This window comes from Thamnophis elegans, chromosome 2, assembly GCF_009769535.1.
Source record: "Thamnophis elegans isolate rThaEle1 chromosome 2, rThaEle1.pri, whole genome shotgun sequence".
NCBI lineage: Eukaryota > Metazoa > Chordata > Lepidosauria > Squamata > Colubridae > Thamnophis > Thamnophis elegans.
Window position 1 is genome coordinate 94,044,804 of NC_045542.1, and position 14,359 is coordinate 94,059,162.

The following is a 14,359-nucleotide window of genomic DNA, read 5'->3' on the forward strand; positions in this document are numbered from 1 at the left end:
CAGCCACGCCTTCCGGTGATTCTGGATCTACAGGGTGTGCCCCAAGGCAGACTGAATTTTTTGCTTTAAAGAGGAGAGACTTAAACAGGGCATGTTGGAAAACCCCGTAAAGGCTGGCTAGCCGGGTAACAGCCTGTCATGTCAGAAAGGTCCAATTCCCTTTGCCCTTCCTCCTCAGAGAGTGGAGACTGGCTGTTCGGAGGTAACATGGGAATAGGGTTCAGGGAAGGGTGAAAAGTCCCCTTGGAATTGGGCAGCCTGGCGTTGGCCGGGGTCCATAGATAAACCAGAGACCACTGAAGATGCTTCTGCAGCTATGCCTGCCTGATGTTTTCTGCAATGATTGATTGCATGTTGGCAGGGACTACTGATTCTGGCCCCGTCCCTGGGTGACGGCCGCTGCTGTTGGGGTAAAGGTGGCTTCAGGCATAGCTCTGGCCCTCTCACAGGGCTTCTCCCTGCAGTTGTAGGCAGGTCTGAAAGTAAGCCCCTGAGACCTGCATTGCTGACAGGCAATACAGAGCTCTGTGGAGAAAGCTGCTGCCTAGCTCCTCCTAGAGACAGGTCTAGCGAGTACAGCCTATTATAATGGTTTGGCTCGCCTCATAATTCTGACAGTTGATTATTTCTCCTGTCAGCCTCTCTGCCCTTTGGCACATAGTCTTTCAAGGGTCTTTTCCCTTCTATGCTCGTCCTTCTTGGCTGCCTTGGAGCTATTACGAGCCACTACAGCTTTTCCTCCAGTCTTTGAGGTGTGCTTGGCTGCCACTCCGGCTGAAGTAGTCGCAATGGGGACTGCAGAAGCGACTGGCAATACTGTTGCCTCCCCAGCCATTGTTCCTGCGCTGCCACCAGCAGCCGCCTCATCTGCCATTTTGTGTGCTGTGACAAGCAGACTTGCTCTCAGAAGAGCCCTGCTGCCAACGTGGCCTTTAAAGAGTGTACCCCAAGGACTGCAAGGATTCGATCACTCCCCTAAGCTCCCCAGGACACCGTGGGAGCGGGGTCTCTAGGGCTTGGATTGCTCTGGTCTCCAGGAGCCTGTGAGCCCATTTGTGCCTTTTTTGGAAGGCTCAGTCTCACCAATGTTGCCTGCGATAGATCCTTAATGCTGCACTTTTTTGGGAGTGCAATCGGAGTGCGAACGCTCCTGACAAGTCTCCAAGCTTGTTCATGCTACCCCGTAATCAGTTTTGCCCCTTCTAGGCAGCTGCCAATTAAGGAGTGCGAAGCTCCTATGATCATATGAAGCTCCGTTGGGTCGGCTGTCAAATTAGTGTTAAAGCTCTTATCACAGTTTAAAGTTCCAGGGGTTAGCAGTGTAGAGCCAGGCTCATTCATGCTACCCCTTGACCACAACATTGGTTAGTTCACTGAAGGTGGATTTCAGTGGCTCGAGCTGAAGCTCTTGTGTGAAGTAATCCCAGCGAACTTTACTGGTGAGACTGGGAGTGTGCTGGTTGTGTGCTGGTTTACTGGTGAGACTGGGAGTGTGCTCACAAAATAAGTCCAGAAATATCCTATTCGATCTAAAGGAATCCAGAGATGCTCTGTCAAAGAACAAAGGAATTTTTGACATATCTGTCCTAGCTGAGGGACTGAGTCAAAATCTGGGGACTGTTAGCAACAGAGTGGTGTCCTCACAACTCTGACAGACTCAGTCCAATCAGCTAGCAGACGAAGTCAACCCATCCTTGATTCTCTCTTCACCACAATGGAGAATATACATTCTGTAACTATTCCATCAATTTTGGTAGTCTTCCAATTCGATAATAAAGGGAGTTGCTGCTCTGCTTCTGGTACTAGAGGTTCCTCTAAGTAGTATCTTGGATTTTGACATTTCTACAGTAAAGAATTTTGGTATGCCCCTTAATCTTTGTTTGAACTTCTTTGAATCTGTTGTATTGGTGTTGATGTTCTTTAGCATATCAGTTTGAGGCGGGAAGCTCCTTCCAAGTTCAGAGATCTTTTAGAAGAGTTTTCTTTTTTCTATATCTATTTCCATCTTTGATGTTCTAACAGTGAACTCTGAAATTTGTTAAGTTTCTTCCTGAGATCCTTGTCTTTCTTGGCTTCGTCTTCTATTCTCTTCTTGGCAATTTCTGTAGTTTATTCTGACATCCAGTTTGCTTTTATCTGTTTTGTTTTGGCAGTTCCTTTTCACATTTATCTTTAACGGTTTCTTTGAGTTCATTCCACAATTTCTCTAAACCCCTATAATGAAGTTTAGTATTTCAAAACAATGCCTGATGTTCTCTATGGAAGTGAGTATACGCTCAAGATATATTGCGGAAGCCTGTTAGCATTCTTCACCTTTAGCTTAACTTGGAAGTTGCACATGAGCAATTTGAAATGTGTTCTTCAGTCAGCGCCTGGTTATCTTTTTGCTGTTACAACTAAACTCCCCCTTCCCCGAACATAATATATAGTCAGTGTGATTTTTGTGTACTCCATGTGGTGATTCCCTATACAGTCATCGTATTAGTTTTTGAAGATTGTTAAAATGGGGAAGTTATTTAATTGGCAGAAATTAATAATTCATTCTCCTGCTTCAGTTGGTTTCCATAAAATCTAACTACATTTTTCTCCTTAATATTTCCAACTTTCACATTTCAGTCTCCAACCTCAAGCAGCACATTCCGTTGATTTCAAGTTGCATCTGATAATTTCTAAACGTGATATATGAATAAATAAATTATAAAATGCAACCACCTCCTCCAACTGCATCAGTAGTTGGAGCATAAACTTGGATATTTTTTATTGTTAAAAATAATCTAATTGACATCATTGGGTCATAAAGAGTATTATTTTCATTGTCCTTTCTAACTAAAGAAAGCAGCATTGTTCCCTTTTTTTGTTCTGTTTTGTTTTCCATGTTTTAAGCAATAGATAGCATTATCTTTAACTGAAAGCATGCAATTCCAGTTTACTGAATGTGCTAATGCCTAACATGCCAAGTTCTTCTTCCAATATGTTGAGCTTTCAAAACCACATTCACATTCCTTAAGTTCCATGTTCCCACTATGTCTTTTCAGCTTCATTTTATTTTCCTGAGTAGTAACGTTCACAAATTAGATGTACCAAGGCTTTATCTACTTTTGTAATAAACACCTAAGATCTTCCTCAGTATGTTGAGTGCCATGGAAGGCCCTTCATCTGGACTGTATCATCAATCATGTTATACTTTCTATCCAGCAGCTTTCTTGATAAAATACAAGAGTGGTTTACTGTTGCCTTCTCCCATGTAAAATGAAATGATGCCTTTGTCTTTGTTACTAAAGTGACTGCCCACCTCAAGAATCTTCTTGTATCATGAATAACCTGGTCTGATGGAATCATGAACCTGGTTGTTTCAGCTGTTAATCAGCTGGGATGGCCTTCTAGCCTTAGGTGACCCTACTCTGATTATAAATTCTTGGCATACACTCGCAGTCTTCTTTGCCACTCCTCCCACACCATGATGAGGCAGCAAGCAGGACTGGGGGAGGGGAAGCAGATCTGTTATTAATATTAAACTAGCTATTTTTTTTATTTTCTTGTGTAGAGTTTTCTCCCTTTATGGTATTATCCAAAATTGAAACAGCACTAATGGTAGTCTTCTACTTATAAATGCCTTTATACTGATTTTTAGTGAGAAATGTTTTATTGATTGGCCCCAAATTAGACAATCATCAACAAACCTTAGCAAATAAACATTCAGTGGAACCACTGGGAAGATAGCAACAATCACTGCCTGTTGTTTTAGCATGCAAATAAGAGGTTTCTGCTTTTCTGTAATCCTAGAGAGACTTGCATGCTTATAACTAACCTGGGGTTGTGCTGTGTTGCTAGGTAAATAATTTCTGTATGTCCATATCAACAAAAAGTACTCCTGTAATGTAGACATTCTATGGCAATTCTGTTTTTCACTTAAACTTCCTTTGCTATTTTCATAGTTCTAGATTTGTCACTTTAGTTGTTTGCTGTTTTCTGTAGTTTGATCACCTTTGGGTATTGATGTTATCTTATAAGGCTTTTTTGAAAAAAAATAAATTGTAAGCATTTATCAGAAGATATTCTATTGTTTTCTAGTTTTATTTTATAAAATTTAGTTTATATTAATAATGTAAGATAACAACAATACAAAAACAAATAATAGGAAAAATTGGGAAGGGAAAAGAGTAGAAAAGAAGGGAAAAGAAAGAAAAGTCATTGACTTCTGACTCCCTTTGGTGCAGTAGAATAAGCTAATATCAAACCTCAACTTTTCACTTTTACATAATAATATAAACTAGCCATTTCTATAACAACAAACCTATCTAATCTGTAAAACCCAAAATCAAAGTTTCATTTATTCCACCTTGGGCACAAAGTCCATAAGTGGCTTCCAAGTAGAAAAAGAAAGTAGTTGTACAGGTAGTGCTTGACTTACGAATGTAATGGAACTTGCCCATTCCATTTGTAACCTGAGGATTGGTGGGAGTGAATCTTGTACCTTGAACACGATGACTCTTTCCTTTTGCCGATGCATTCACTAATCGAACGTGAGACTCATTAAGTGCACATGAGTTATTTCAGGGTGGGGAAGATCATGTGGAGCTTACTGATGGAACAGGCCACCTGGCTTAAGACCACCCAAGGCTCCCCAACCCAATGAAATACATAATGCTCCCCACAATCGTTTCTCCCCTAACCTGCTGTGCTGGATCACTTATTGTGCGAAGATGGTGCCTAAGTTGTTTCCTTTCCAGACTCTCAGTGCCCTGCCCCTTCGCAACTCCATTTTGGTGGTATGCAGGCATCGCCCAGCACTTTGTTGGACAAACACACAGGTTTCGGATGCTCCATTTTGGCCTTCCCTGGCACTTTGCTGCCATCAGCACATATAGCAGGGGTGTCAAACTCAAGGCCCGGAGGCCGGATCCAACCAATGGGGTGCTTAGATCTGTCCTGTAGGGCCGCCCCAGAAACAGCAAAGGTTTGGCCCACGGTCCCTTTGCCAGCAAAAATGGAGCTGCAGCTTGGGTGGCAGAGGGTTGCAGGAGGCTGTCACAGCCGAAAATGGAGCTCAGGAGCCTGTTTTTGCTGCCAGAGTATTTGGGCCACCACAGGCGCCCCTGACATCAATGACATCAAGTTGGCCATGCCCACCCCGGCCCTTTAAGGTTAAACACAACCCTGATGCGGCCCTCAATGAAATTGAGTTTGTCACCCCTGATATATAGCATCAAAGTTTTTAAAAAAAGCATTTTAGCAGAAGATTCTGACAAATGTTGAGTATGTGTTTATGGAGTAGATGGCCACAAAAAGTTGTATCACAGATACACAGAAAAATCCTGGTTAGCTTTATTAATATTCATTATATGATTTTCCTCAGCAGAAGAAAGACAGCAGAAAGGTTATGGTATCCATAGTGTGGAACAGCTTAACACTCTGCCCAGAATTGCTGAAGTGCAATAGGCAGACTTGTGACCCAGAATTGGATTGGGTTATATTTTAAGATGCACAGTTGCCTGCTGCAAAGCAGATTTTAGAAATGCTTCATATCAAGGAGCTGTCCTCAGCTTCTGCCATTTGGATATAATAAAATTGCCTACATCTCTTCTGAGAGAATATGTTTTGTACATAGTTCCAAGGTGTGCTAATAAAGTTGCTGTGAAGTTGTGTGTGTGTGTGAATGAAAATGTTGAGGGAAGAGAGATTGAAGAAATTTATATGTGAGAAAACTAGACAATTTCGTAGTGTGTGTGTTTAGATAGATAATACAGACAGACAAACAGACAGACACAGACAGTTCAATAACTATTGAATAAAATGAATTCAAGTACTCTTTTAGCATTAATTGAAGTTCTGTTAGTTTGAAGAGCATCTACTATTTGATTCCATCAGGAATTTTTCTTTAGAATTCTGTTGAATGTAGTGTACTTGCTTAGGGTTTTGAATATTGTGAGGCTTAAGTCTAACCTTTGGAACATGAGCAACTGACAGGGGGAGGCGAGATAATATTAGCAATGAACATGTTAGTGAGTTTTGAGATACTGTATGTGCATGTGTCAAGTGGCACTTGAGTTTTTATCTATCCGAAGTCCATATAAACAAGCAGTAGAACAAAATAATGCTGCTAAAACTCACGATCTGTTGAGAATATTGTTGCAATATAAATGGCTTAATTATACACGGTTAAACTGACATGTTTTGCAGTAAAAACAACAAGCTTGTATTCAAGCTCTCTCTCTCTGGAAACTACTACATTTCACAGTTAATGGCTTTGAATGTAGCTGTTTTAGAGCTGTAAGTAGTGGTTACTAATTTGAATATGTTACCTTAGCTATCTGGCTGGAATTGATGGAAAAATATAAATGTTTCAAATATATTACTTTATAGGCAAAGCAAACATATATCGAAATATAGTTAAAATTGAATAATCTCTGCCCTTTCTATGCCATCTTGCTCATTAGTTCAGGTACAGTGTATTTGAGAGTCTTATGATCAGTACAGAGAAGTTAGGAAGAAAACGATATCTTGTAGATGGCATTTTAAATCAAGAAATCTATGAAAAATATTATGGGTGTTCTCCTTTCTAAAACTCTACTACCTATGACATTATTATGAATATCTGTAGCATGTAATTTGTAAGACATTTCATACTGATCATATATCATCTACCAAGGTAGTTAGAACAATTATTATTCTAAAGTGATAGCCAAATATGAAAATGATAGCATATTCAACTGGTTGTGTATTATCATGTCTGAAACCATGTGATGGCTGATTTACAGTTTTATTAACAGTTGTGAACTACAATCAAGACCTTCTATTCTTCTCTTTTCCGTTGATGAACAAAGTATATTGTTATATTTTTTCCTGCATGATACAATATACTATAAGAATGCTTTTAAAACTGAGAAGAAAACTAAGAAAATATTCTGAAATTTTCAGCATGATTTGATTTTGGATTTTGTTTACTTTGGTGGGAACTGCATATATTTAGATATATATTAAAATCTGCAGTTTTACACATTCAGTATGGTATAAATTGAAGCATGACATTAAGCGTTCTTATTTTGGGGTGGAATAAAGAAGAGATAAACCATGCATAACTGTCAATTGTGAAATGTGATTAGGTATAATGATTCAATCAGAAATGGAAATTGCATTTTCTGTACAGAAATCTATATCATTTCAGTAATGAATATACCATTCTAATGTTTGACTTTTCTCCATTTTTATTAGAACATTCAACTCCAGCCAAAGTGGTAAAAGCAGCAACCATAAGGCAGAGGAAAGGAAGCAAGGTATGTTACTAACATGTTCTTTTATCTAATAATATCTGCATGAGGGAGGGGGGAATGGAGGTTCGGTATATTATAATGAACTGGTTAGTTCTAGAGAGAACCTAATGTAACATTAGGACTTTTAATGCATCACTACATTTGCTCAAATTGAATCACTTTCTCAAAGCTCATTTGCAATTTAACAATCACTTTTAGCTTTCAAAATCTTGACTATTTTAGAATATTCCATAAAGACCACCTGTCTGCTTTACCCCTGAGTCATTTATCAAAAGTTTAGAAACACTGCTGTGGTTTGGCTCTTTAAAGGACTCCAGTTTTTTTCTTCATAGACAAAATTGCCCATTTATTCTTGCTTTTGTATCTTTCTGTCTTTTTAACTATTTAGGAATTGATAATTATCACATGCTTACCATTTACTCAAAAATAGATAAAAGGAACTTTGTCAAAAACTTTTTAAAAATTAAATATGCAATGTCACAGGTTCTTGACACTCTCAAAAATCTCTAGAAGATTGGTGAAACAGTATTTACTTTTCCAGAATATGTGCTAAATTTCTATAATGTGTTTTATTATTAGTTTATTTTTTTTAATTACTATTTCTAACAACTGATTTGAAACAGACATTGTTGACTGACATATAACTTAAGGAATCTCTCCAAGTCCTTTGTAAAAACTTGGTGTTGCATTTTACTATCTTTGGAATTCACAATTTAGTTTTAATAACTCTGGTAAATACCACCCAGAACCCCTCTTCACTGCCGAGAGTCCTCTCTGAAGGAGATGGGCAGTTGAGAAATCTGAAATATAAGTAAATAAATCAGTCAGTGTCTGGAGATTTGTTTCTCAAGATATCCAAGAATAGCTTGTTACTTAGTTTTCTTAATTGTTAGGATTCCTTCCCTGAGTGAGTCAATATGGGTACAGACATTTATCCCAGATCTGTTATAATGAACATCAAATGGAAAAATATTCATTTACTTTGTCTAAAATCTCGATATCCTCTTGAATATTTCTTACACTTTTGGATATCCAACAATCCAGCCTGGCCAGGATCTCTTGTTCCAATTGATTTTTAAATATGTTGTTACTCCCCCTACTTTTCTTTTCCTTTCCTCAAAAGAGCATGGTGATGTTTCTTTTTTTTCTGCATTGCTTATTAAAACTTGACACTCTTGCCAGTGTTTATGCTTTTTCATTCTCTTTCTTAAGGATTTTTATTTCTTGAAGTTTTGCCACAGTCTGGGTAGTACTAGAGAGCAATGCTGGCTTCTTTTTATCTTTAGTTGACCTTTTCATACATTTTTGGATGCTTTCCAGTTAAATCCTAATCATTGTGCTTTTGAAAAACTTCCAAACATTATGAAGAGATTTATAGAAGAGATTCCTTTCAGTATCTCTCAGAATTACCCTATTTTAGCAGTTTCCCTTTCATACTCAAATGTGACTGTTGACACTGTTCCCTGTTGGCATTTATGCTAAATAGAAATAGCATTTTGGTTATTTCCAATTATCTTTTGTTTCAGCAAAGATTTTGCATCAGATGACGGAATAAAATCATAGATTAAATTGAATTAAATTGTTCTCACCTCTAGTTCTTCCAGGACTGTCTGAAATATCTAGGAATTTGGACTTCTTGTGGCCTGAACACGAATTATTATAAAAATGTAGCTTTTATTATTATAAAAATGTATCCTTTGACTGATGACCCCATCTAACAGTTATCTAAGAGCAACCAAATTCTTTTCATTAGCTTCATTCAGTGGTGGGTTCCTACCGGTTCGGACCGGTTTAGCTGAACCGGTAGTGGTTTGGCGATCTGGGTCACTGGAACCGGCATCCCTCTGTTGTGGCTCCCTGTCATTCAAAATATTTGTCACAACCTCCAATGTGTGACACCCGCTGGCACACAATTTATTGAGCTGTTACACCCCCGGTAGGATTTGTGGTTCTTTGAGTGTTTAAAGTTGCCGACCTTTGGCCTATAGAAACAAAGTCTATGCTTTTTGAGTCAGAAAAATACTAGGACTAGATTGATTAAACCCTAGAAGACTTGCCAATTCAGCTTCAGCTTCCCTGTCCAATTCTAATCATTGGTTCTGTAAATTTAGTTCCCTCTTGCAATACAACAAGACCTGTATGTATGCAGAAATCATCTTTGAGAGAGATTACCTACTATGGATCCAGTTTTTAATCGGGAGGATATATTTGCAGAATTATTATTTTTTCATCTGATGAAGAGAACAGTGATTCAGATTTACAGAGGACATAGTGCTTTACTTCCTGTACATTTATTAATTACATAGATTTATATGGCCTCCCAATCAAACTGCAACTCTTAAGTGGCTAATATCAATAAAAATAAATAGAAAAAGAATAAAAGGAAATACATTGCACTTCCTACTCAGTCCCTTAAAATGCAATAATCATAATTCAGAATGAGATGGGTCCATTGTTCAAGGAAGAATCTGGATCTTTTAACACCACAAAAGACCATCAAGGTTGGTGCCATTCCAATTTTGCAGGATATGCTGTTCCCAAAGCCAGGTACTATGACCAAAAAAGATAGCACACTTTACTAGTCCCATTATATGACATGGTTTAATAGATTGGGCTGGATCATGGACACATTGCTAGATAGTCCTTATAGGATAAAGAGAAGACATTGGAGACTGGTCTTGCAAATAATATGGCCATTTGCTGTGAAGAGAGTTATACCATTACCTTGAATTGTAGCTGGAAGTCCACTAGGAGCCAGGGCAGCTCACAGAGGAGAGATGATATTTGGGTAAATAGGTATACCTATGCTGCTGAATTCTGGACCAGTAGGATCTTTGGAATGGTTTTTAAAGACAATTCCATACAATAGTCCAAATGGAAACGATCAAGCTATGAATGATGGTAAATAGGGCCTCCTAATATAAGAGGAGCAGTTGGCACACAAGATGGGTTTGTGCAAAGGTTCTCTTGGCCATAGCTGTCATCTATTTCTTAAGCAAGAGTGTAAGAGGCTCCCCAAGAGTAGAACAGAACTAGTTCTGGTAGGGGGTGCTACCTTGATCAGAGCCAAAGATGAAGTGATTAGTTCAGTTTCACCAGAGTTGAACTTGTAACTATTCCTTTTCATCCTGGCTCGCACAACCACCAGACACTGAGAAAACATCTTGATACATCACTTTATTGAGTCAGGGTGGAGATGTATAGTTGAGTCTCATCAGAATATGGATGGTATCTGGCCCCTTGATGTTGAATGACCTCTCCCAACAGCACATCGGTTGTATTGAAAGCTGCTGGGAGATCAAGGAGCATTTCTTTGGAAACTGCAAGTTTAAATTAATCCAAAATAATCAGGCCTGATTGTTTTAGTCAGCTCTGCTGGACTTGAACATCTGTAGTGCAGCTCAGAGCTGATTCAAACGATTTTATTGGACAGATGCCTAAAAAGGTTCCTCGCAGCAGTTTTGAAGGTGTTTATCTAGTCTTTCTCTCCCCAAGAGGAGTTAACTGACCTTAAACAGGGCCACTGTTGGCAGTTTGCAGATATTATGCAAGTGAATATGTATTTTGTCATTCTTGGCACCCTCGGGTAGTCTTTAATAAAACCCATGTTCAGCCAGATGTACTCCTTATCTTCCTCCAACAGTAATCTAGGTGTTTCTTTTGTTGTTTTATTTCTCAAAGGGCTATCTAGGATCTACAAACCAGAAGCAGCCACACAGTGCAATCTGATCCAAAGCCCATTGTTTTGTTCCAGGTTATGAATATTCCAAGTTTTAAGACCTGAGTCACCTCAAGTGCTAGAATGTTAGGGAAACCCCAGGCTCCCCTGAAACCCATCTGCAAAGAACTGACAAAATAGATCCTACTGCTTGAGTTAGGAGACAGCCCAGAAAAACTCCCAACACAAAAAGTGATGTCCACTATGACAAGAAATTATATCCATTTACCCCATAATCAGATCGCATCACATCACCTCTGCCCCCAGAAAAAAAAACATTCATGATCACAGCTGTAGGTCAGGCCTATTGTCATCACAATGGCCCTGAATTCTGAGCCATGTTCAATTTCATACCTAGAAAAGTCAGGTTGAAGTGTCTCAAGTCTATGAATTTAGAAAATTCTGCTGCCAGCTTGGCCACAGAATCAAGCAGCTGTGCCAGGGAAGCAGTAATCCTTCAGGCCCAATTTTACAAGCAGGGTTTTCATTCAGATAGCTATGGTGCAGCATCCCTGAAAGCCATAAGATTCTCCCTGATACTGACAGTCACTCTTCCATCCATACCATAGGATCACATGGCCTAATTTCTGTGTTGGGGGGGGTGTATCCTCCTCTATGTTCAATCAGGTTATACATGCTAGTTTGGCTCTTTTACTCATGATTGTATTGTGTCTTGTGTAAGGAGAGAAGTCATTACAGGCATTATTAATTGTGATTACCATTCTTGTGCTCTTGCATCCTTGACCACAATTTCTTCCCTGCATTCCAATTTCTTTTTTTTTAAATAATTTTTTTATTTTCAAACAAACACAAACACACAAGACATATAACATAAAAACCTCTTCAACAGCATACAGTGTGTTGATTGGTTACAAGGTCTTTCTATGTCCTTTCCATAGTCATCACTTGAGCTTTATCAAAATTCACATTGTCAATCAAATATATTTGTATACATTATTATTATACTTCATGTTTGCTTATCACTATTGTTTCTCCATTTTAAACAAGGTATTCTAAATATGTATCCATTTATATTATAATGATTCATTATATCATCTTCAATATATCCAATAATAAAGAATTTTTTATATCCTATTCTAAATCATTCTATTATTTTAGCATTGATAACATTCTCTAATAATTTTCAATTCCATGTTTTTTCCATTATTAGCATCATCAATTCAATATACATGTATACAAATTGTTATAATTGTTAAACATCCATTAAGCATAGCTGCTATTACATCCTTTTTGTATGAAACATGTTAAATTTGAAGTAAATTTATATTATGGCGTTTCATTACATCATCCTGAAATCAGCCAATGATATTACATCTTTATAGTCTATTCTATATAGAGTTATTTATCTTTTATAAAAAGGTTTTTCAACATCATCTCCATCATCCTCACAGTTTGCATAAAATTTCATATTTTTCAATCTATATGTAAATGCTTTATCATTATTAATCATTTATTTGGCTATAACTATTATTACTTTGTCTTATACATTGTACTAAAAATGTAAATACATTTAACTAAATTTTATTTTGACATTTCATTTCATCATCTTGTATCCTTCCAGAAATAGTGCAGTCCAATATCTCTTGCCATTTGTAGAATATGTATCCTAAGTGTTTTCTTGATAAGTCTTATGTGGACTTCTCTTGACAACTTGTTATTCATTGCATATCTTATAAAGATTCAAAACCCTCTATCTGTTCCTTTCATTAGCTTGACTTTTGTTATTGTTGGTGCTTCTGCCGAAATTACCCTTATTGTTTCTGCCAAATTTTCTCCCCTTTCTTCATCTATAATTTGACATCTGAGATAGAGTTCCAATTCATCGATCTCTCCTTTCCGTATTTTGCACTTATCATTTCCTTCCACTCTCAATTTGCCATCAGTGTCAACAATTTTCTTATCACTTTCATATGTGTCTGTGGTTTTTTGAACTCTGTCCTCAGATTTCATCGTTGTTTTATAAGTATTCTCAACTCTTCCCTCCATACTTTCGGAATTTTGATCTATAATTTAAAGTCTCTTTTCAATTCTCTCTGTGATTATTAAGACTTTTTGAATTTCTAGCATAATTCTTTGCAATGTTAGTCCCTTTTCTTCTTCATATTGGGCCATTTTTCCAGGTTATCGACACTGCCACTAAAACATCCAAGGCTTTTTGCTAGGTTTCAAACAAATTCAGTAAAGTTTTTCAGATCAAAGCTTTCTCTTTCCTTCAAGGAAACACCTGTATAGCCACTGACCCTTTCAGTAAACAAAGCCAATAGCTTTGTATTATCAGATGTTACCAAGCCTCTAGTCTCTAGATGGCAGTGTTACATTCTTTCCCTCTGTTTTTGCCTCTCTTTTCAAACTCCAAACTCGGAACAGAAGAAAAAAAATTGTTTAAAGATTACGATCTAGCTGAGCCTTGTCAGTAAAGAAACTTTTAATCCACAAATACAAAAAATGGAAGAAGTATAGCGGAAGAAGGAAAAAAAAGACCAGTCCAGTTTAAAAGTAAGAGGCATTTGTAAAAAGTCCATCCATAGAAAACAAACAAAATTAAAGTGAAAAAGATAGCACGATAGTTTTAAACCAGTTTTAATTCGCCGCTTACTTCCTTCTGTCTTCAATTTTATTTTAACTAAGTCTTTTGGGTTTTCTCATCTCTAATAATAAGGATTTTTCTCACCATTTCGACACACTGTCTCCTGTACTGCTTCCGTTTCAGAGGACCGTCCCAACCTTCTGCAGCCATTTTGACTGCTTCTCTTGAAGCCGGCAAAAAGAGCTTTCTCCTGGATCGATCAGGGACTTTGCTATGTCCCTAAGATCAGCAGGACATGCTCTTCTCTATCACCGTTCCTTCACAACGGTTTAGATCCAAAAGGATCTTCCAGCAACAGAGATATCGACAGCAATCTTGGAGCCCCAAGATTGCATGTCGTGTCGTTGCGAAGTCTAGACCCGCCCATTCCCTGCATTCCAATTTCTTGATGCACTGGAAACTTTTGGTGTGTTCTGTAGGCCAAGGTTAATTCTTCTTTACTGATCTTTTTTGTGATGCTGTCATCTTAAGGATCCATTTAATTCTTTGCATTTTTGAAACTTTTCTTTGCTCCTGATGCAAGTCATTAAGTATTTGTAAATAAACTGGTGGCTCCCATTAAACTTTCCCCACCCAGCTGTGCGCGGAAGAAATACTCAGAAGGGGAAAAGTAGATGAATCAAGCAGGAAAACATACTGGATTTAAACTATTCTATATATTCAGGAAGCTGGTCTCACTTTTGTGGTCTGCTGCATTGGCTTTGAGTAATGAACAGTAACAGTGAGATCTTCTCTCTTTGTGTATATGTAGTAATGATACAG

At 37.9% G+C, this 14,359-nt stretch overlaps 1 protein-coding gene across 4 annotated transcripts in view; it reads left to right on the plus strand.

Moving 5' to 3' along the window:
- LARP1 (La ribonucleoprotein 1, translational regulator) overlaps nucleotides 1-14,359 on the plus strand; it is an 89,374-nt gene that overhangs the window by 40,709 nt on the left and 34,306 nt on the right. For all 4 annotated transcript variants that reach the window (XM_032212170.1, XM_032212172.1, XM_032212171.1 and 1 more), the window contains one exon: nucleotides 7,213-7,274. In XM_032212170.1, the coding sequence (XP_032068061.1) occupies nucleotides 7,213-7,274 (62 nt within the window). The remainder of the gene's footprint in view (nucleotides 1-7,212; nucleotides 7,275-14,359) is intronic.